The following is a 21,829-nucleotide window of genomic DNA, read 5'->3' on the forward strand; positions in this document are numbered from 1 at the left end:
ATAATTTTATTTATTTAGGAATTGTAAAGATGTGAGTTGATAATTATATGTATATATACATATATATTAATTGATATTAAATTATCCGGATTCTGAGAAAATTCAAAATCTGAAAATTTATTTACAAGTTTCGTTAGATTATTGGGAATATAATTATTCCAATTATCATGTATGAATATATATAAAATGAATTCTAAAATTTGAAAGATAAAAATGTGAATTATTCGTGCAAATTAATCGTAAATTTTTACAAGAGTTTGGATCGAAATTTTTACAACCATAATAAATTATAAAACAAATTAAGTGAGTTCATATAAATTCTGAATTGGTTGAACCATTGGATCACAAATAGCACAAATCTTGAAATCATCTAGTCACTTGATTTGGATTGAATGACAAAAGGACTTTAACTCAAATGAATAGAAATTTCGGATCCATTTCAAATCCCCTCCATTCCTCTCTTTTATCTCCCTCACTGACAGTGGACCCCCCCCAGACCCTCTTCTTTCTCTCTTCCCTTCTCTCCCGTCCGCGCAAACAAAGGGGCAAGGCCCCTTTCTCTCTTCTGTCGCCTTTCACTCAAATGGCACAGCTTCTACGCCTTTCACTCAAATCGAATGGCAATCCATTGGCACAGCTAACAGCTTCTCCTCCGCCTTTCTTCTTCTCCGCCTTTCTTCTTCTGCGATTGAGACTCCTCCTATGAAATTCGAATAGCACAGCAGTCCAGGTTAGTGAGAATTGGAAATTTTTGCTTTAAATCGGCTCAACTCGGTGTAACTTGGCTTGACTCGGTGTAACTCGGCCGGAAAAGCGAAAAATCGGCCGATTCTGTCACTGTTCATCCAATTTTTCTGAGAAACTCTCATAGACCCGAGAATCGGGTAAAACTCGGCTCGGTCCTGTCCGATTCCCAGTTGACTCGGAATCGGCCGATTTTTTGAACCATTAGCAAGACATAGATGGTCCACCTTTTTTTCCTGCACAGTCTAGGCCATTTGGAGATAGCGTAACAGCAGAATCTTTGAGGGAAGATGTGATTCAGCAGATACAATTGTAGCTTGGATCATCCACGAGTCAACACTCTGGGAAAAGTTCTGCTGAGTGGTTATCATTTTTCATTTTTGCTTTGCTACTTTGTTTTTGCTCTGTTTTTGGGTATGAACAGTTCATGTGCTAGGGATGTAGAGATGTTTTTTGAGTTGGGAGATTAAGCACATGTATACTGTCATAGGGTGGGGAGAGGGGGGTTTCCGATGGGCATCGGACCAAATCCTGTTCGATGGGGGGGTTTAAACCGTCAGATCTGCTTTAGGATTCGTGTGTACGGATTTTAAAGCAGACGCGAAATTGTGGGTGCGAATCCTAAAGCAGATCTGACGGTTTAAACCCCCCATCGAACAGGATTTGGTCCGATGCCCATCGGAAACCCCCCCTCTCCCCATAGGGTGTGTTGTATGCCTTGAACTATTTACATAAATACATATCTGGCAGCCTCTGCCCGATTTTCAAAAAAAAAGAAACGACATTAATCGTGACATCTCATCGTCTCATGTACATTAACATACCTCCTTTTTATTTAGAGGGAACTACAAATGTACAGTGCAGAAATTATTTTTTTACTATAAGTTAATATTTGCTCCTCATGAATGGTATACCTATAAGGCTATAACATGCATAAGAGGAAGGGTTCATAGTCCTGGTAAGAGTAATCAATTAATTAAGCATGATTAATTTATGTACTATAAAATATTTATTTTGTTATATATATGTGGTTCCTGATATATGGGAGATTTTAGGAGTTCAAAGGAAATCCGATAGCATTTATATACATGGGATTGGCTAAGTAAGAAGTTTCATAAAGCATAGGTCCTTTTGTAATTTACGTTTTTATTTTTATTTTCAAATTAAAATAGCCAATTAGGACCGTTCCATGTGATTTTCATATTAAAATATACTTAAAGATCAAATTTTATATTTTTAAAAGTCATATTTCAGAAAAAAAAAATTATTCTTTTAGATTTTTTAAAAGTCACTTTTCAAAAAATTTAGACCATCAACAAAAAAAAATTATAATAATTATAATGAAAATAGTAAAAATTTCTCAAAATTATAAAATTTGATTTCCAAGTACATTTTGATATAAAAATCATATTAAATAGTTTAAATTAACTATTTGAACATTGAAAACGCCACAAAAAGACATAAAACACAAGAAAGCCCATACTTTATAAAGCAACTTAGCCCATCCCTGTATATATTCTAACAATACTATATTATTATACAAAGATTTGCTTGTGCCTACAGATGAGCTTAATTAAAGCAATAATTTAAAGGCTAAGTTAGGGATTGATGGAGAAATTGGATCACATATAAGGAATGAAACAAATAATTAAATAACTTGCATGAGTTGCAAGTAATTGTGAATTGTTAATGCTTAATAGTTAATAGTGACAAGTTTGGCAACAATTGCAAACAGTTAGGTGTTTTGTCATAATCATAGTACAATGATGAAGATACATAACAGCCTCATTAAATTATTACCAGCACAGTTGCAACTTCCAAGTTAATACATACTTGCATTGATGACTATATAAACACCTCCTTGCATTCCTTTGAAATCACATCAACACAACAACATCACATTAATTTCACACTCCAAATTACAATTCTCTCAAATCTTTTTTTAATTACACCACCAAAAAATGGCTTGCTTTGACATCCGTGCCGTCGCTGCCGCGACAGTTGCAATCCTCCTCCTTACCGCACCGCATGCCGTGAGTGCTATTACATGTGGTGAGGTGGCATCTTCTGTTTCCCCATGCATGGCATATATACGAAGTGGTCAGGGCTCGCCGTCTGCAGGCTGCTGCAGTGGCGTGAAGAGCCTGAATGCGAAGGCTGCAACAGGTGCCGACCGCCAGACGGCATGTAACTGCCTCAAGAACCTTGCCAAGAGTGTGAGCTTCAACGCCGGTGCTGCCTCTGGTCTCCCCGGCAAGTGCGGTGTCAGTGTGCCGTATGTCATCAGCACCTCGACCGATTGCTCAAAGTATGAAACTTGTTAAAATTACCCTTTAATTAACTTCATTAATCAAAGGCTTAATTAATTAATTGTTACACCAGTAATCAAGGATGTTTCATAGAGTAATTATTAGTTGTCCTTTTTTAAGCAAGGAAAAAGGTGACGCACAATATACATTACAAAATATATATATCATTTTACTGATTGAACATATTTCATATATATAATGCAGGGTGAACTAAAATTACAAAAAGCATGCAGAGGAAGTGATGGTGATTTGAGAAATCAATAAAGATAATTAATGGCGGGAGCGTAGTTTGGAGTGCTCCTTATTTTTCTTGATCCGCTGTGCTGTTTTCTTTTGTTTATGCTGTACCAGTACTGTTTAATCAGCTTTCTGTTGTTGTTGTTGTTGTTTGCATGGAGCAATTAATGTACAAGTGCTTGTATCACATTCTATTTTAATAAAACAAGATAAACTATATATGCGTGTTTATCCTAATAAAGGCTTCTGTCACTTTATTTTAAAAAGAGAACAAATTGACAAAATTAATGCACAAAATAAAATTGCAAACACTTGAAAGAGAAATCTTTGAATCTAAAGGTGTGCTAAAAATTTGTCAAACTTCATAATGTTAATTATGAAGAGGAGAGATCACTTACATCCTTTTTTAGTGATACCGGATTACACTCTATATTTTCAAAATTCAAACAGTCAATTCAAATCGTTCAACATGATGGATATATTAAAATGTGCTTGCAGATCAAATTTTACATTTTTTTTTAATTTCTTTACTATTTATTAAGATGGATACAAAAATTCAATGGTTTGAATATGGCGATTTTGTTAAATACTTAATAAATAATAAAAAAATTCAAAAAGTCACATCACCTAAGGTACCTCCATCTTTGAGTTTGAATCCAGACCGTTCGATCTGCTTTAGCACAAATATTAAAGGAGACTCATGCACCCACCTCGGGCTGATTTAGTCTGGACTCTGGATTTTGATCAGACGGTTCAGATCCAAACTCAAAGTTTCAGTTATTACAGGACAGGGGGATCCGGACTCCTGTGGAGTTGGGCCGCTGGGGTCTAAATTAATTATTATATTGATAGAACTTGTGACCCAAATGCATGTAGTACTTCAACAATGTAACTAGCTAACAATATATTAACTAATGGTATCACGGCCTCCAGCTGCGCCTCCGGTTGTACATGAAACAGAGGAGGTGAGAGTGACCGACTAAGAGGAGGATAAAAAGCGGATGTTTTTTTACTAGAGTCCACTTTCAGTAATTAAGTGATAGCGGAGGCGGTTTCGGATTTTAGTTTTGGGCCCGTTAAAGGTAGCTGAATGGGCCTATATTATCTAAAAATAGTCTTCCTTTCTTGGAGAAATTTATACCTATACATATCACATCTTAATAATTTAGCACCCTAAGCAAAGTAGGAATAATTGGCCGATACCGATCCGGATCGGCTGATACGGATCGGTATCGGCTGATACGGATCGGTATCGGCTGACTCTGATCTGATCCTAAGCCAATTCTCACGGATTTTTTGTTTTTTGCCCAATTTCTGCTATTTTGATCCGATTTTGGTCATTATTCGTCTGAAAACTTGAACCCGTGATTGATTAAATAGAGTATAAACTATGCACATTTTGAAAACTCGTCACATTCATTGATTAAATAGAGTATCAAGTATCAACTATGCTGAAATAGTGAAATATGGACCCGTGATTAAAGATGTTAATAATCTTTCATTTGGTTCTATAATGTCTTTTTTTTTGTTCCGGACAACAATATCTTCATTTTTATCATAATATAAACGACGATGAAGTGATCTGGTCAGCACGACATAGTTTCTGGCAGTGAAAAAGTGTGTTTATAGTTTTAATACTTATATTATATTGTATTAGTGGATTATTTGATTGTAATCATTTATCTAAACATAAATTATTGACAAATTAATTTTTTATCAATTTTTTCCTATTTTTTTAGTGTAAAACAAGCTTCTGGCCAAAAAGTCCGATTTTTCGATCTGAATCGGCCGATACCGGCCGGGACCGATCCCGATCTCGATACCGATTATTCCTACTTTGACCCTAAGTATCTGTCGTATATTTGATAAATTAAGGGGTGTCGCTTGTATATTTGGTCAATCAGGGAGTCTTTTGTAATTTTTCTCCTGGGGTGTCTGCCAGACACTATTGTGTCGTCTCACGTATTATATTGTATTGTATTAGGTGATACATTCTATCTCTTGGTAGTCTAAGATGTATGATTGCGAGAATAGTCTGTATGTTTGTGCTCCTTTTTTTTTTAGCCGAGTCGACTATCCGAGTGTTGTGAGGTCTTACCGGTTTTATCTTATATTTTTTTTCTCATTGGGTAATAGAAAGGTCACGTGTCAAGAGTCGGTTGCGGTATCCCAAAGACGTAAATCTTTACTTGCCGAACTTCGTTATCATCTTTGCAATGACTGTTGTCTTGTTCAAAATCAATTCTGAGTTGGAACATTGACTTTACAATATTGCAATTTAATTATATACTCTTTGACAGCGAGACAATTTATTGAAATCGAAATTTGATTTAATTAAAGAAAGATTAAGAATAATGAAATAACTAGTAAATGATATTATTATTAAAATATGTATTGTTATTAATTAAGCAAGGACTCAGAATGATTATAAATGTGATTTATTATATATGTGCTACCACGAACGTCTACACAATTTTTGTTATGCACATAATCTAAAATTATGAGCTTACCACAAATTCGGCGCCTACGTGGCATGACTTACATGACCGATCAAAGTCCAAGATTTGAATTTTAAACCAGTTTATATATCAATGCAACTTCTATGTTTATGGTTCTATTCATGATAACTATCATGCAATTCATGTCTTGTTTCATGCATGCATGTTGTGCACCTTATAAGAGCATCTCTAACAGTGATTGTTTATGGATTGTTTTTGCTGACGTGTCAATTATTTTTGTAATTGCTAGGTTGTATGGCTATTGCTTATTTAACAATTGTTGGAAAGAATTGCTTAATAAGAAATCATTTTCTAAAGATGAGTTGGCCAAATGTTAAATTTTTATTGGTCAAATGTTTAATTCTCAATTGTTTGGTTGATTGCACCAATGTAAGAGTGGATTGCTTAATTTTTAAAATTTTCATAATTGTTAATTTAGCAATTAATTTCAATTGCTGGATTGGAGATGCTCTAACAACTATGATAATATTTTCCATTCCGGTCTTACATAATCACAAACAGAGTGCAAATTATATTATTTTGATCATTTGATGAACATCCTTTTTGATGGTTTGATGATTTGATGAACATCCTTTTACATAATCACAATTCATGCATGTCTCTAGTTTGATCATTTGATGGATAACCGATTTATTCATATAAATCACAAACAGAGTGCAAATTATATTATTTTCCATTCCGGTCTTACATAATCCACAGTACTCTAAATTGCCACCAATCATAGCCAAATAAAAAGGCTTATAGTTCACAACAAACTTAGCATTTAATGTAGTCTAATATGTTGAGGCAGTGAAAAAAAAAATTAATAACTGTTAAGATTTTATGCAATAAAAAAGAATCACAGAATGAACATCCTTTTTCATTCGCAATGACAAAAGCATATATATAGCTCAATGGATTAATTCCGTAATATTGCATAGAAAATTAATTATGAAAAATAACTTCGAAAAAACAAACTAAAATTTCACTACATTCGTAAGTTTCCATCTCAAATATTTTGCAAATTCTATCCAAAATTTCAGATTCTTCATTTTTTACAAAACATTGTATAGTTTATGACTTATATATGATTCATTCAATGTAAACATACAAAAGGATAAGACATCTTCGAAAGTCTATATATAACAAATATTGAAAAATTAAAATCAAGAGAATCATTTAATAATTGTGAACACTGTTAAATGAATCACACAAAAAAATTAACTTGAAAAATTGCACCACATAAAAGAATGAAAATGATATCAGAGTCTCAGATTTTAATTCCACCTTTCCTTGCTTTATTGAACATTTATACAACTTTGTCATTAATGAAATAATTGGTAGGCAGTCCCAACTCCCAACTCCCAACCCATTTTTAAAAATTTCACAATTTTAATTTAAAATAAATTACACAAATGTTTCATAAATATATTTTTTATCATTTTTTATTTCAGCGAATGTTAAATATAGGATCAATTTCATACAAACATTTGTTTTTTTATGTAAATTTTATATTAAAATATAATTGGAAATAATAGATTATAAGTCAAGCAATGCTTTCTCATGAATATAATGGCTGAAGAATGTAATTTATGCTGCCATATCACTCAATTGGCTTATCAGAAACAACTGTCTGAAAAAAATAAAATCAAAGAATTAATTTAATATAAAAAAAATAAAATTTGAGCAAAACATAAAAATTGATTCAAAAATTTCAGATATAAAGTTACCTTAGTATGCTTCCATTTTTTTCCATTTTGCATCCCCTGCCTCATATCATAATAAAATGTAGATATTAATATTAATTTGCTCCAATATCATATAAAAATAATTTCTTAAATTTTAAGTAGAACAATAACAATGTTAATTATCATATCATAAATTTGAACAATCAAATAAGTCTCTCAAAAGTAGTATGCCACTAGAACCCAAGAAAATGATACAGCTTGTTTGCATGCGCATATAATTATTGGTTGTTCACACAATTTGTCTATTGATAATCATGAATATGTTGTGTAAACATATATTTATTATTTTCATATAGTTGGTACGTTCAAATTTAAAACATGTATCTTTACCGTATTGTCAAATTAATTTGATCGAAGGCCTTTCCAATTAATTTGGTCACCTAAATAATGTCATCCATATTTGGATTCTAACTAAAACATACAAAAGTGGTGTCTTTGAGACCCAATTGCATGATACGTTGATACCAAAAAACAATTACTGTAACTTTTACATAAATGTCAATTAAAGTTTAAAAATAGCTGCATAAAAGATTAAATAAATAAAATAACACTGAAGAAAACGTGTGAAGTTTTATGAGAAAATTATGATATTTTAATGGGGACATTGACTATTTTAGAAGTTTATATAGACACACTATAAATTCTCTCATTCAAAAAAAAAAAAAAAAAATCAACTTTTTTAACAATATTTTATTTCATTCGCTCACTGTTTATAATCTATTAATATGTTCAATATTTGAATATAACTCGATGATTTCTAAAATTTATAATACCAATATAATTGACAAATAATTTGTTATTTATAGTATATATAAATATATCAAAATTCAAGTTTATTAAAAGAAATGGTACAAATAAATGAATTATTCATAAAATTTACAAAACTTGTTAATAATTTGAAACTTCCTAATTCATTTATTCATTCAAAAATATATTAAAAATAAATTATTCACAAACTTTATTAGAATGATTTATAATTCCTTCAGAACTAAGCAGCTTATAGTACTTGAATCAAACGAAGTAAGTCAAATTTAGACGAGTCAGAACAAGCGGGTCGTTCTGGGAAGAATTCGCATCCTCTAAAGATATCTCATATGTTGCGTGCTTTTTAGAAAATCTCAACCCTTCAAATACGTTCTGCACGAATCTCAATGCTCAAATAAACACCAGACACACCGGTCACGCAAAATATGTGTAACTTAAATTTGGAGTTTAGATCCGGAATGTCAGATTATTTTTGGTACAAATATTAAAATAACTCTGTAAATTTCACCTAAAGTCAGATTGATTCAAAATTTCAAATTATGATCGAACAGTTTGAATATAAACTCAAAATTGGAGTTACTTTAGAGGATCAGACTCGCCCTTCTGGTGTGCAAATGGAGTTGCAACACATTCATCCAAATGGTCACAACAGCTCTGCTGAGTCTGCTCCAGTTGTCAGATCCGGGTATGCTTATTGAGGTGCATCAGGCCTAGGCTCTTACTCGGAATATGGGCCTTTCTACAATTACCAGTTTCACACTTTACAGTTGTACCAGCAAATCTTAATAAAAATACCTCCAAAAAAACCTTAAAATTTAGACTACAAGAAACTCGACCTATCTCAATTGTTTAGAAATAACCAAGTCACCGACTTAGCCAAAGAAAGATGGACTTCAACATAAAGAAATTTTGATCTGGTGACAAAGAACAACACTTTCGATGTGAATATTCGAGAATTCAAAATCCATATAATATATTTTTTTTAAATTCAAATTTGAAAAAAGACATACAAACAAAAAGTTTCATAATATATATAACATGACTTAATATGTTAACGATATTCACAATTAGCACAACAATAGAACATAATGTTCTTTTTGAAATACTAAAGAGGACCTTTTCATTTATCAATCTGATAATCAATTATCAATAAAAAAAATTGCATACATATAATTTATTTTATAAACCTTCACACATGTTGCTGACCAGATATAATACAAAGAGATAGAGCATCAATATGAAAAAATCATGCTACATATGTTTCAAGCATGACTAACAGAAAAGTTGGATATTTAGCTGAATTACGACAATTATGAAAAAAAACTCTTCATATTTGGCTCCTAGACAGCAGTAGCAATGGCAGGGGCAGGGAACAAAGAATGGCAGGGCAGCGGGATGCCTTTTGAAACAGAGGCACATCTTCGCACTGAAAAGTCAACAACGAAGCATAAGCTCCAAATTGTGCATCTGTCAACAAACAATTATATAGATTAGTTTTCCATTTCATATGGTTTGAGTATTTGCTTATGTAAGATATTTTAATAATATTTTATGAGTGGTCCAATTATTAAGCAGTTTAATTGTTAATAATCTGGTTTAAGCATTTCGGGAAGCTCTACCTTTTATTTGTTTCCTCCAAAGTCTCAAATCTTTACAAATGTGAAAAAAATATAAATATAAATTACTGAATTAATTAATTATTAGAGATTATTCAGTTTCTCCGATTCATTAGGACAAGATAATTGACACAATATAAAAGTGTATAAATAGCACATATGTATAGATGATCTTGCAAAATCATTTGAAAGCTGTGAATAGTGTTTAGATAGATCACACAAGAGGACAACTGTTACATTCTGTAAAATACAAATATGAAATTAATAAGTGATGATAATATATATACGAACATCTGAGGGACATTTTTCAAGAAAATACATAACGTTTAACATAATAAATTTTACTAATCCAAAGTAATGCTTAATAATTATAATATCTAGAAAGTGAGAACTGACAGACGAATATGCAAATTAACACATTGAATTCCGAAATATACAATCCAGTATTAGTCACCAACGAAACGTAAGCTCCAAATTGTGCATCTGTCATTAAACAATTATATAGATTAGTTTCCATTTCATATGGTTTGAGTATTTGCTTATGTAAGGTATTTTTAATAATATTTTATGAGTGGTCCAATTTTTAAGCATGTTTGTTAATAATCAGGCTTAAGCATTTTGTGAAGTTCTACCTTTATTTGTTTCCTCCAAAGTCTTAAATCTTTACAAATGTGAAAAAACAATATAAAAATAAATAAGTGAATTAATTAATTATTATAGATTATTCAGTTTCTCCGATTCATTAGGACAACATAATTGAGACAACATAAAAGTGTATAAATAGCACATATGTATAAATAATCTTGTAAAATCATTTGAAAGCTGTCAATAGTGTTTAGATAGACCACACAATTAAGAGGACAACACAACACAACGAAACTATACTTCATTAAAGTATGAAGAAGATTTTTTAATTAGTACAATATATATTAAGCAAACAAAATAATAGTTTTTCCAATATTTAGAGGTCATGAGACCGGCCTGGATTAATTATCTAAATGGGCAAGAGCCTTCCCTGTTTTATTATGTACATGTATTTCTTTTGTGTTTTTTTTTTATCACAAATTTATTATTATTTCGTTTTTTATCATTTAGAAGCATTTTCCAACTCGTCCTATTCAGAAACAAACCAAAATAAAGGTACACTGAGCTAATTCTTTTTCAATAAAATAAAGGTTGTCTTAAAAAGTTATTTTTTATTTTAGAGGTGAAAAATTTTAAGAGCAAAATTATTCACCAACATCTATTTTTTATTAAAATTTTTCATTAATACTATAAACAACCAATTTAAAATGAAAACAAATCGTTGGACTAATCTGGAGTCGTTAAATTAACACGCTACAAATCATTGTCACAGGCAAAAATGAATCAACAGAAATTTTGAAAATAAAACGAAAATTAATCGGAGAAGAGAGATTAAGAAAAATAAGACGCGTGGTGAATTTATGAGATCAGAAGTTTTTGTGAATATTTAATAAAGTAATTATTTTATATATTCAATTTTTTTCTTTTGGAAAAAATTAATGACATCACATTTGTGGGACATCATGAGAACAAATAAATAGAATAATGATTTAAGATTACATGATGACTTATCAATTATCATGAGTAATAATATTCAACTGTGTATTAATTAAAATACAGCAAGTAAAACAACAATTGTATATTTTATATCATTTTCCAGACTTATTTCATAAAAAGACAATTACATTAATTTACCAAAGCTATTAAATTTAATAGCTTCTACATTTACCAGAAAGTAAAATATCAAATCAAATACTTCACTCCGGAGTTGGCTATGTACAGTACTACGTGTATCATAGAGGACCTCCGTGCAACGGCTTAATATTTTGAGTTTTCAAAATCCTAATGGTCGATCCAAACCGTTCAACATGATCTCCATATGAATATGTACTTTCAACCCAAAATTTATATTTTTTTTATAATTTTTTACATTTTTTTAGATAGGTAGAAAATAACTTGATCTAAATGGTATAGAAAAAGACGATTATCTACATATTTAAAACTACAAATATTTCAAGCCAAATTATTTTGGATTGGATCTTACACATTTAAAATTACAAAAAAAGACGATGCATGATTATTTTTTTAATATCAAATTTATATGAGTGAATGATGTCTAAAAGATACTTTTTTAAAACGTTTGGTGGACCTATAAAAATTCCATAAGTTATTTTTCTTATATTCGTAACGTCTAAAATAACTAATTAACAAATTAAATTTATTGGATGTTCATTTTTAAGCTAGAAACTAAAGTAAAATATTTTCACGAATCAACATACTTAATATAAGAGAGATGTTAGTTTGTATAAGAATTTTTTGTTATTTTATAATATGTCTCCATTGTAATGCATGGGTTCGATACCAGTAACATATTATATATCTCCAAATTGCAATTAATGTTATTGCCAAATTAACTTACAAAATTAAAAATAACTGATTTAATTTTAAATTCGCAATAGTAAATATTGGATTTAATGCTCATTAATTAGTTTCTATACAGTGAAAGAGGGCATCATAATATTACCGTTATATATTTAAATAATGCAGATCTTCTAAAGTGCCATACCAACAGATTTTTTCAGATAACTATTCCTTGAATTAATTACCTGCATGCACTAGTTGTTAAAAGAAATAAAAAGAAAATGAAGGAAATCATCACTGACAGATTAAACCAAACCAACAAGCAGTCAAGTTATTTTGTTAATTAGCAATTACTTCAACACAAAAGAACACAAAATAGAGAACAGCACACACAACTGATACATGAGACCTCGACATGTACGAACGACGCCTTCTAAGACAACCATACTGATAGACACCCCCAAACTTCATCCCCGTAAAATCCCCCTCTCCATTTAATTTCTCTTACCGCCAACCCAAAAACATCAAACCCAGAATTCAGACTAAGTACCACACAACTCTAACACATAGCATAAGAGCATGCATGCATTTGCAATTTGCATGCTTGCAGTTTGTCCCTGATTACTTGAAATTATCATAGTTAGAACTATCATGATGATTATCAAGGTTGCTCACAAGTGGCAGGGTATGTGGAGTGCTTGGGCCGTCGGTCCCACAATCGCCGTCTTCATGCACTCCTTGCCCTCTGTAGTACCCATCAGGCATCCCGTTTTCTCCAAAAAACAGATACTGATGATGTGGCGGTGGCACCTGAGTTGCCCCTGGGTACGCATGCTGCGGCATGACATGTCCCATCATTGGTCCAGTAGCCATCTGATGCCTGTGTTTCACGAGAGTGAGTGGTTCGCCATGGATCGACCCTCGTTGGTCCCCTTCAAACTCACGGTACCTCGACAGGTACACAGACAGCGGCTCAAGGTAATCATCGAAGCCAAGCTTGCTCATGGCAGAGAGCACATCCTCAGCCGTGATGGTTTTGCGTTGCTCCCTTTGGCATCTTTCGTTGGCCTCACCGGTAACAAAGCTGATGTACTCCGATACACACTCCTGAATGGTCTCCTTTGCATCGTCAGATATCTTGGCGTGAGGAGGGAGCACACGCCGCATGATCCGAATCACATTGGCTATCGGCATGAACCGGTCTTGCTCCCGGATCCCCCCCTGGGCTTGGCCTTGGACTTCAGTCTGCAACGGTGGAGGAGTCTAGGAAATGAGCAATCTGGAGGAGGTGGTCTCCGAATCCCAATAAATCAGTGGAGAAGAGACGGGAGAGAAAGCGGGTTAGGGTTAGCGGATTGAAAACCTAGTCTAAAGAAATAAATGTGTATATATCACGGGTGGGATAAAGATTTCAGCTTTTTTTTTTTTATTACTGTTGGAGGATGGTGCGATTTTCAAATGTGGTCCACTAAAAAAAAAAAAATGCAGTCTGTTTACTTCACCACTTCCAAGAATGCTGCTTCGGTGCTTCCCCAAAAAAACGCTGCTTGCTGCTTCCCCAAAGAAACGATACTTCACCAAAGAAATTTTTTCAAGGTCAGATCCACATATGAATATGAAAGGGTTATTAAATTAACTACCTTCCTGATTTATAGTAACATCAAAAGGCACGACAATTATGCACTAATTATTCATTGATTGTTTCCATTTAAAACAAATTAAAATATGCATGCACGAAGTAATTATATATTATTTAAATAATCCATTGAGCAGGCAAAATCATCCAAAATGAATTGAACTTTGGTTGTGCACTGTGCAAAGGGGTTTAGTCAGTGTTAATAGCGCCACCATTTAATATTAATTGGGGTTCGTTTGCTTCTCGCCTGTTCTTTTCGAGCAGTCAAAATCCACATAATTAATTTATAAAATTATTCTAGCATTTTGCAACCCACCCTATTTCACAACTACTTCAAAATTACTTTTTAGAAGTAATGTTCTGATATGAAGCTAGCTGAACAGCTCTTGAATTTATGAGGTGCGCTGAACATAATTTGAACTTTCAAAACCTTATTTTAAGCAAGAAATGGGTTAAATTAAAATAATGATACAAGAAATTAGGTCACAAATTGCGTGTAATTAAGAAGAATTACACATTCATGATTAAGTAATCAACTAACCTATCAGTAAGGATCAACAACTAAAGTATAATAAAACAAACTAAACTATTACAATAAGTAAACAATTTAGTCTTTTCTGTGAATGCATTTATTAGCAGACAACTGTATATCGTGTCAGAACTTCAGCAAATCCAGTGCAAGGCCTAACATACATATATATCAAGGTATAAAATTAGATATATAAAATGGAAATAAATAACTAACATGGTGAATGGTTACAAGATATCAAAGGGCTTGGTGAACTTAAGAACACCCTAGTTCTACTCAAAAAAATTATGAATTTTTTTTTAATAAACATGAATCTATATTTAATATAATTAGCAACCATCAGGAAATATATTTTAGAAGCGCTCCTATATATTTAAGAATGTTATTTGCTAATAGTTATCAGTCAAGCTTAAGCATTTCTTTTTTGTGTTTTTTTATTTATCAGAAATTAGCTATTATTTTCATTTTTTTGTCCCAATAATATTCTCTTGGAAATCATACGCCATATTTAATTTAACTGAGAAAGTATGTCAATAATAGGACCAACACAAATTATAAATGATCTCGTTTCATTATGAAAACATGAAGATTTAGTATCTGAATGAGATATTAAAAAATAGCAGAATTAAAGGGAATTCTTATTTAATTATAACAAAAAAAATCTAGAATTACATAATCTTAAATAAATAATCATAAGATTCTGATATGACAAAGTTTAGGACCAGGATTGTACCGAGGCTTTTTATAATTTGCATTTCATGTTTCCCCGTATGTATCAAATCATCTTCGTTTTAAGGAGGGATTCTTAATCTTGTCAAAGGAAATCCTGTTCGGCAAGATTAACGTGAATTAAGGACTTAAGGAACGTTAAGAAAGCTTAATCTTCCTCAGCTGAACAGATACTAGATGATGATTTTTTTTTCAATTATGCTTCGCATCTTGATCCAAAGTTTATTTTTTTTAGACTTTGAAGGAAACAAATATAGATAAAACTTAACGAAATGTTTGAACTTGATTTTCAATAAATATGCTTAAATATTGGAGCACTCAAAAAATATTATTAAATATATATATATATATATATATATATATATATATATATTTTTTTTTTTTTTTTTTTTTTCCAAATTGCATCCTTATTTCTCGTTTCCAACCAAAATTCCAGCATGTCGGTGCATGTTGCATGGTAATACTATGGACATGAGAAAATATTTTATTTCTTTTTTGTTTTTATACTAGATAGAATTGCCCTATACTTGGAAATTATATTTTTCTTTTAATCCCCATCAAAGTGTTTTTATATTTGATAGCATTTTACAGGATTTGGTATAACATTTTGCTTTTAATCCTAATCAAATTGTAGAATAACAGTAAATTACAGTATAAATTTTATATTTTAGGTTGCATAAATTATAAATGGGTTTACATAAATGGGCCAAGAACCTTGCTTTATAAATTATGAGACGAGAGGGAGTAGGAGCTAGAAGAGAGGTGAACCAACCTTTGTTAGGACTTAGGAAAAATAATTACTACATTCAAATTGAAACCATAGCATTGGAATTCAAAGTTCAAAGATACGATTGAAAAATCCAAAGTTCCCAGTAATTTCACTTTTTCAAATATTTGGAACGAGGTCTTCTCGAAAAAGACCACGAAGCCTGTAGCGAAGCATTAATAGAGGCCAGTCGCCGATGATCTTGGAAAGGAACGGAAGGATAGTGCAGAATACCAGTATGAGAATTGCAAGCCACAAGTTGTTGGGGGCTATCACTGTGAACAAACCGGTACCAAACGCAAGTGCAGTCGCCCCATAGGCACACCACATGAGCGCCCTCGTTGTTTTCCGGTAATTCAGAAGGAAATCTAAGTCCTCCCATGTCACCAAAATGCAGAGAAATGCGACAGCAAGGGAAGAACACATGGCTATGGTATCAGAGATGAGGAACACCTGAAAAGCTGCTTTCCTTGCAAAAAGGGGTTGCCCAGCATTTGAGGCATCGTTACTGAATCCTCCTGGCAAAGTAAAAGCAGCAGCAAAAGTGATAGTAGCGAGAAGGGCAGCGACCAGAGATGTGTTGGAAGTGTACTGTGCTGTAAGTGACTTGACCTCCTTTTTTGCTTGATTCTTGATTGTCTGTTTTGCGTTATCTCTTATTTGGTGAGTTGATGCAGAGGGAATTGCATTTGACAACAATGTGAATGACTCATTCTGTGACATCAAATAAAAAAAAAGAATAAGAGAAATATTTGTATGATCTTTCTTGACCAACAATAGCTACAACATGATTGGAATTAAGGAACTGTACAAATTTAATACTAAATTTTAATAAGTGTGGTGCGTAGCTAGGGACAATGAAAATTAATTAACTTACCCATTTTAAAGTCTTCCATAAGGGTTTCTGTATATGAACTACACTAACTGCACTATGCCCGCAAACATCAACAGCAGTGTAATCCAGTCGTCGATGGGTTAGTAATGAACGAAGGAGTTTTGGGTCGCACTTGCGAGCAGCATGATGCAGGGGAAGACTGCCATTGTTGGTGGCTTGGTTAATAAGCCGATGAAGCTGGGGTGTTTTAAGTATGTAGTCGATTAAATCTGGTTTCTCAAATATAATAGCATGAATGAGTGCACTTTCTCCATCATTGCCTGGAGTATAAATAGAGTCTGGGCAAGTACTCATGATCTCTATTGCAATTGACAGATGACCTCTTTGCGCTGCTATAATAAATGGAGTATTTCCTGTGCTTGCCTCCTTAATATATGCCAAATTGGGATCATAATCTAAAAATATCTTTACTAGCTCGAGATTGTTGCCAATTACAGCTCTATGCAGCGGATTCCGTCCTTTGTTGTTTTCATGGTGTGCTAGATGGGGCCGTCCTTCCAACAATTCCTTAACTATACCTGACAGTACATGTCACGATAAAATTACAAAATTTACTAAAACAACTAGAATCGATGAGATGTGAGTGGTTCAAATGCATGGAGAGAGCAACGATAGTGGCTCCAAGCTCATCTAGAGCGATGGCAATAGCAGCTTGATCTAGGGTTTGAGCAGAGGCTGGGAGACAAGGTGCGACAACGGGCTGAGATGGATTAGGGACCTTTATAGCAACGTATAGAGTTGGTGAGGGCATAGTGAGGTGAGGTTAGTGGTGGGGTAGGTACTGTGCATCATAGAGTTCTTAATTTCACGAAACGAAATGAGTACTTTTTGGTCTTCTGACTATGAACCGGTGGACTTCAGATAATTTGAACAAATATTTCAAGTCAAATTAGGTGAAATCAGAAGCTCAAAATAATAGTTTTCTCAACTGATGTACATAAGAACTTAACTACAAATACCAATTGCATAAGAAGTCACTAATTAATTAGGATGAAAAATAAGATGCACAGAATTGGGCTTGTAAGTAACAAACCTATGTGGTCAAATTTCACAGCAGCATACAAAGCAGATTCATTTGTTGGGCCACACTCCGCTGAAGATTGGATTTCTAGCAATTGCTTTACTACTTTAGAAGATCCTCTGCGGGCTGCCATATACATTGGCGACTCACCTGTGTTGCTAACTTGCTCGGACAGTTTCGGCTCTAGGTTCAAGAGCCACAGTGCCAGTTCTTCAAAGTCATTGCGCATTGCCTGATGCAACGCATTTTCTTTGCACCTATCGACCTTCAAGAGCATGCGGTTCAACGGCCTCCCTGCCTCCAAATCGTCATTCTGCATATATTGTACTGCAGCAGTGATGATATCAGAAGCCAACGGAGCATTAGCCGCCATCAGAGCAGCTATCAGTGGTGTCTCGCCATCAATGTTGCAGCCGGAGAAGAGGGAAGGGGCTTTGCACCAGACATTTTTTGCGAATTCCTCATGGCCAAGCATGGCGGCAATGTGAAGACAGTTGTTGTAATGAGGAGTGGTAGAGAGAAGGATATCAGGGTTGGCATTAATCAAGTCGATGCAGAGGCTGAGATCACCTTTGGTGCATGCCTTGAAGAGCTGTCGGTCCATGAGGATAACAGATGGGCAGGAAGAGGAATCTAAGCTAACTGAATTGCTGATGCTTCTTTGGTCCATCAGTCAGATCGGCAGTGACAGGTAGAGAAAGCAAAGCTAGCTAGCTAAATAGCTGATGTTGGATTTAATTTTAATGTTTGCTTTCCTTGGTCCCGTCTTCGACTGCTCCTTATATAGTCTCTTCTATTTCACCTACCACAAGTAATTAATGTGCTATATATGATCTATATATGGACCCCGCATTGGTGATGGGTGGAAGGCGCAATAGGGACTTTGATTTCCTTCTTCTTAGATTTTGTAATATTTTACTTGGTATGATTTGATTAGGAGGCAGTCATGCATACTGGTCATTAATTAATATATCTAGTCACTGATTAAGTATAGCTCATGGACGTGTGGAAATCACTAATTAATCTGTTCACATTCCTAGCATTGGACAGTCATCCAATCACTAATTAGTCTTCTTTTTTTCTTTTTTTGAAGGGATGTTGGATGGGACATCACCGTGTGGACTCTTATTTCGTTTTATATTCTTCTAGCATATATATATGGTTACTTCCCAGAAGTTGCAACCCCTTATTAATTAATATATAATTTTGGTTTACTCGTTGGATGGATGGCGAAATGGGGACTTGAGTTTCCCTCTTCCTTTTTGTATTATTTTGCTTAGTATGATTTGATTAGGAGGCAATCATACTAGTCATCAAGTATTTATTCATCACGATAAATGTATATGAAGTGATTGTTCAAGTATTTTTTATATTAGATATAAACACTCTAGTATATAAATATTTGTAATATTTGATATTAATACTTTGAGTGAGTCTATGGTACTATGCATATTACGATTTGTTATTGTGCTACGGCTCTATATTCGAGTTTTCAAATCCTAACGGTCGATCCGAACCGTTCATCTTGTTCTCCATATTAATATGTGTTTGGAGACCAAATTTTACATTTTTTGAAATTTTTTTACTATTTTTTAGATTTATTGAAAATCACTGTTTTTGGATGGTCCAGAATTTTCAGATCAAGTGATTTTCTAAATATCTAAAAAAATAGTAAAAAATTTTCAAAAAAATGTAAAATTTGGTCTCCAAACACATATTAATATGGAGAACAAGATGAACGGTTCGGATCGACCGTTAGGATTTGAAAACTCGAATATAGAGCCGTAGCACAGTAACAACCCGTGATATGCATAGTACCATGCATAGACTCACTCTAATACTTTTATATGCTAGTCAATGCCATATGTAAAAAAAATACTTGCAAGTATAGATATAAATACTTGTATGACGACGAGCCCAAAAGTATGTCATCATTGATCTCATTTGAAAAAGAAAATTACATGAAAGACATTCGTAGTTTTAGATTCGCAAAACTTTTCATAGATCATCATAAATATGGACGAGATTGAAATGAGATAAAAAAAATTCACCTCTACAAACGTGAATGGTTCTCCCATATAGTTTGAGATTTGGTTGGAGATACAATTATTTATATAAAAATTGTTCACCTTATAAGTATAAATATTTTCGTTCTTAAGCATAAATACTTATGTGCGTAAATATTAATACTTTCGAAAAAAAACCAGTGTTGGAGTTTTTATGGTACCCCATGATAGTTATGGAAATTAATATGGGAATAATTATCAGCATCCAAAAAAATAATCTTGTGAAAAAAACAACGACAAAAAAACAACTTACTTTAATTTAATACTTAAGTAAATAAAACTTTCAATTTCATCAATTGTTATTTTTTTTTTGTTATTATGAATGTCCCTTATGAACTAATTACATATAAAATATATAGTTGTCAATTCTAAAAATCACGAACATTATATATATCGTCCAAATTTTAATTTTTTTTCTTTAAATTTATAAATAAATATGAGATGCAAATTCTTATAAACTTTTAAAATATATTTAATGTGAAGATATAAATTTTGAAAATTACAATGCAAAAAAAAAAAGCGAAAGCCATAAGTAAAAGAGGTGTTATTATAGCCACTAAATTTTTTATGCTTCTTTCTCTTAAAAAAAAGGAGACACGTGATACTTTTTATTAATTTTTTTACTTTTAATGCTTTTATGGAAAAAAGAAAGATACCGGAGATATCTAGTACATTTTTCACTTCTCATAATAAAATAAAACTAATATTATTTCCTTTTCAAGTTTCAAACATAGATAAATACATCATTACAATTAAAATTTAATCGGACTGTCAAGAAAACCTTTGGACATTGATGCAGTCTAAAGGACTTTAATTTGGACATACTTTGCTTCTATTATTTTCTTTATTCATTTCTTCTTTTTCTCTATAATTTTGATAATGAAGATGGAAACAATCATATTTTTTCAGATTTTGTTTAGAGTACTTTATCTCTGTGAATAGATAAATAGCAGATCTTATGCTGATGGAAACAATCATATCTTTCTGATCTGGAGATAAAATGAATAATATCTAGAAATTTTGTGTAGAGAAATTTTTATTGTTAAAATAATTTCCATCAAGAATATATATATAGAGAAAATTCTTACTTGAATCATTCAATCATATATTTTTCAATTTTGTTTTTTTACATATCATTTCTCTTCTAAATCATTTAATGACTTGTCTTGCTTGTGAAGAAAATTAGATATTAAATCGTAATGATATTTCAAGAATTTGTTTCATGTTATATTTGATCCGTTTTTTTCATTTGATCGATGTTGCTTCTTTTATTGTTATTTATTATTTGGGTTTCCGTTTTTTTTTCATTTGTGTCTTTTATTTTCATTTAAATATTTGTTTATTTTGTGTGAATGTCAAACAAAAATGTATGTTCATATTCTATTCAATCTTATAATATGTTCCCGTTGCAACGGCTGTAGTTGATTCTTATTTTTTATTTTTTATTTTTGAGTAAAAGCACTTAGAAATAGTTGATTCTTATCACAACACATTATAATGTTCATACGCATGCACCTGTTTGATGTATTGTAATGAAATTATCACATGTTCATACGGCCGGGTTTCATATATATAGAGAATTAATTATAGTTAATTTGCCTTACACCTGTATTATTTTTTTGTTAATTAATTAGCTATATCCAATTACTCTAATTGATCAGACTACTCAATGAAACAAATACGTACTTAAACTAATTATTTAAAAATTTCATAATTTTACTGAATATTTTATAAAAAAAAATGAAATGCAACATACTTATGTCTAATAATCATTTAATTTGGTTAAAACAGGAAAAATATATCCTATGTGTAATAATCATTTAATTTGGTTAAAATATAGTTATATATGTCCCCATCTTCGTGTGAATGATGGGATTAGCTAGTC

The 21,829-nt window shown here is 32.3% G+C and overlaps 2 protein-coding genes across 2 annotated transcripts; one reads left to right on the top strand and one right to left on the bottom strand.

The window, feature by feature from the left end:
• The first annotated feature begins 2,606 nt into the window (after positions 1-2,606).
• On the top strand, positions 2,607-3,531 carry LOC144545420 (non-specific lipid-transfer protein 1-like). Its single transcript, XM_078293991.1, has 2 exons — positions 2,607-3,052; positions 3,258-3,531. Exons 1-2 carry the CDS (start codon positions 2,706-2,708, stop codon positions 3,265-3,267), a joined length of 357 nt encoding a protein of 118 aa, XP_078150117.1. The 5' UTR covers positions 2,607-2,705; the 3' UTR covers positions 3,268-3,531.
• A 12,551-nt stretch (positions 3,532-16,082) lies between these two features.
• Positions 16,083-18,548, bottom strand: LOC144545619 (protein ACCELERATED CELL DEATH 6-like). Its single transcript, XM_078294183.1, has 3 exons — positions 17,891-18,548; positions 16,840-17,375; positions 16,083-16,676 (listed from the first exon to the last, which is right to left on the bottom strand). The coding sequence occupies exons 1-3, from the start codon at positions 18,546-18,548 to the stop codon at positions 16,083-16,085; spliced, it is 1,788 nt and encodes a 595-aa protein (XP_078150309.1).
• Positions 18,549-21,829: the final 3,281 nt, after the last annotated feature.

The sequence above is a fragment of the Carex rostrata genome, chromosome 28 (assembly GCF_964058835.1).
Source record: "Carex rostrata chromosome 28, lpCarRost1.2, whole genome shotgun sequence".
NCBI classification, from domain to species: domain Eukaryota; kingdom Viridiplantae; phylum Streptophyta; class Magnoliopsida; order Poales; family Cyperaceae; genus Carex; species Carex rostrata.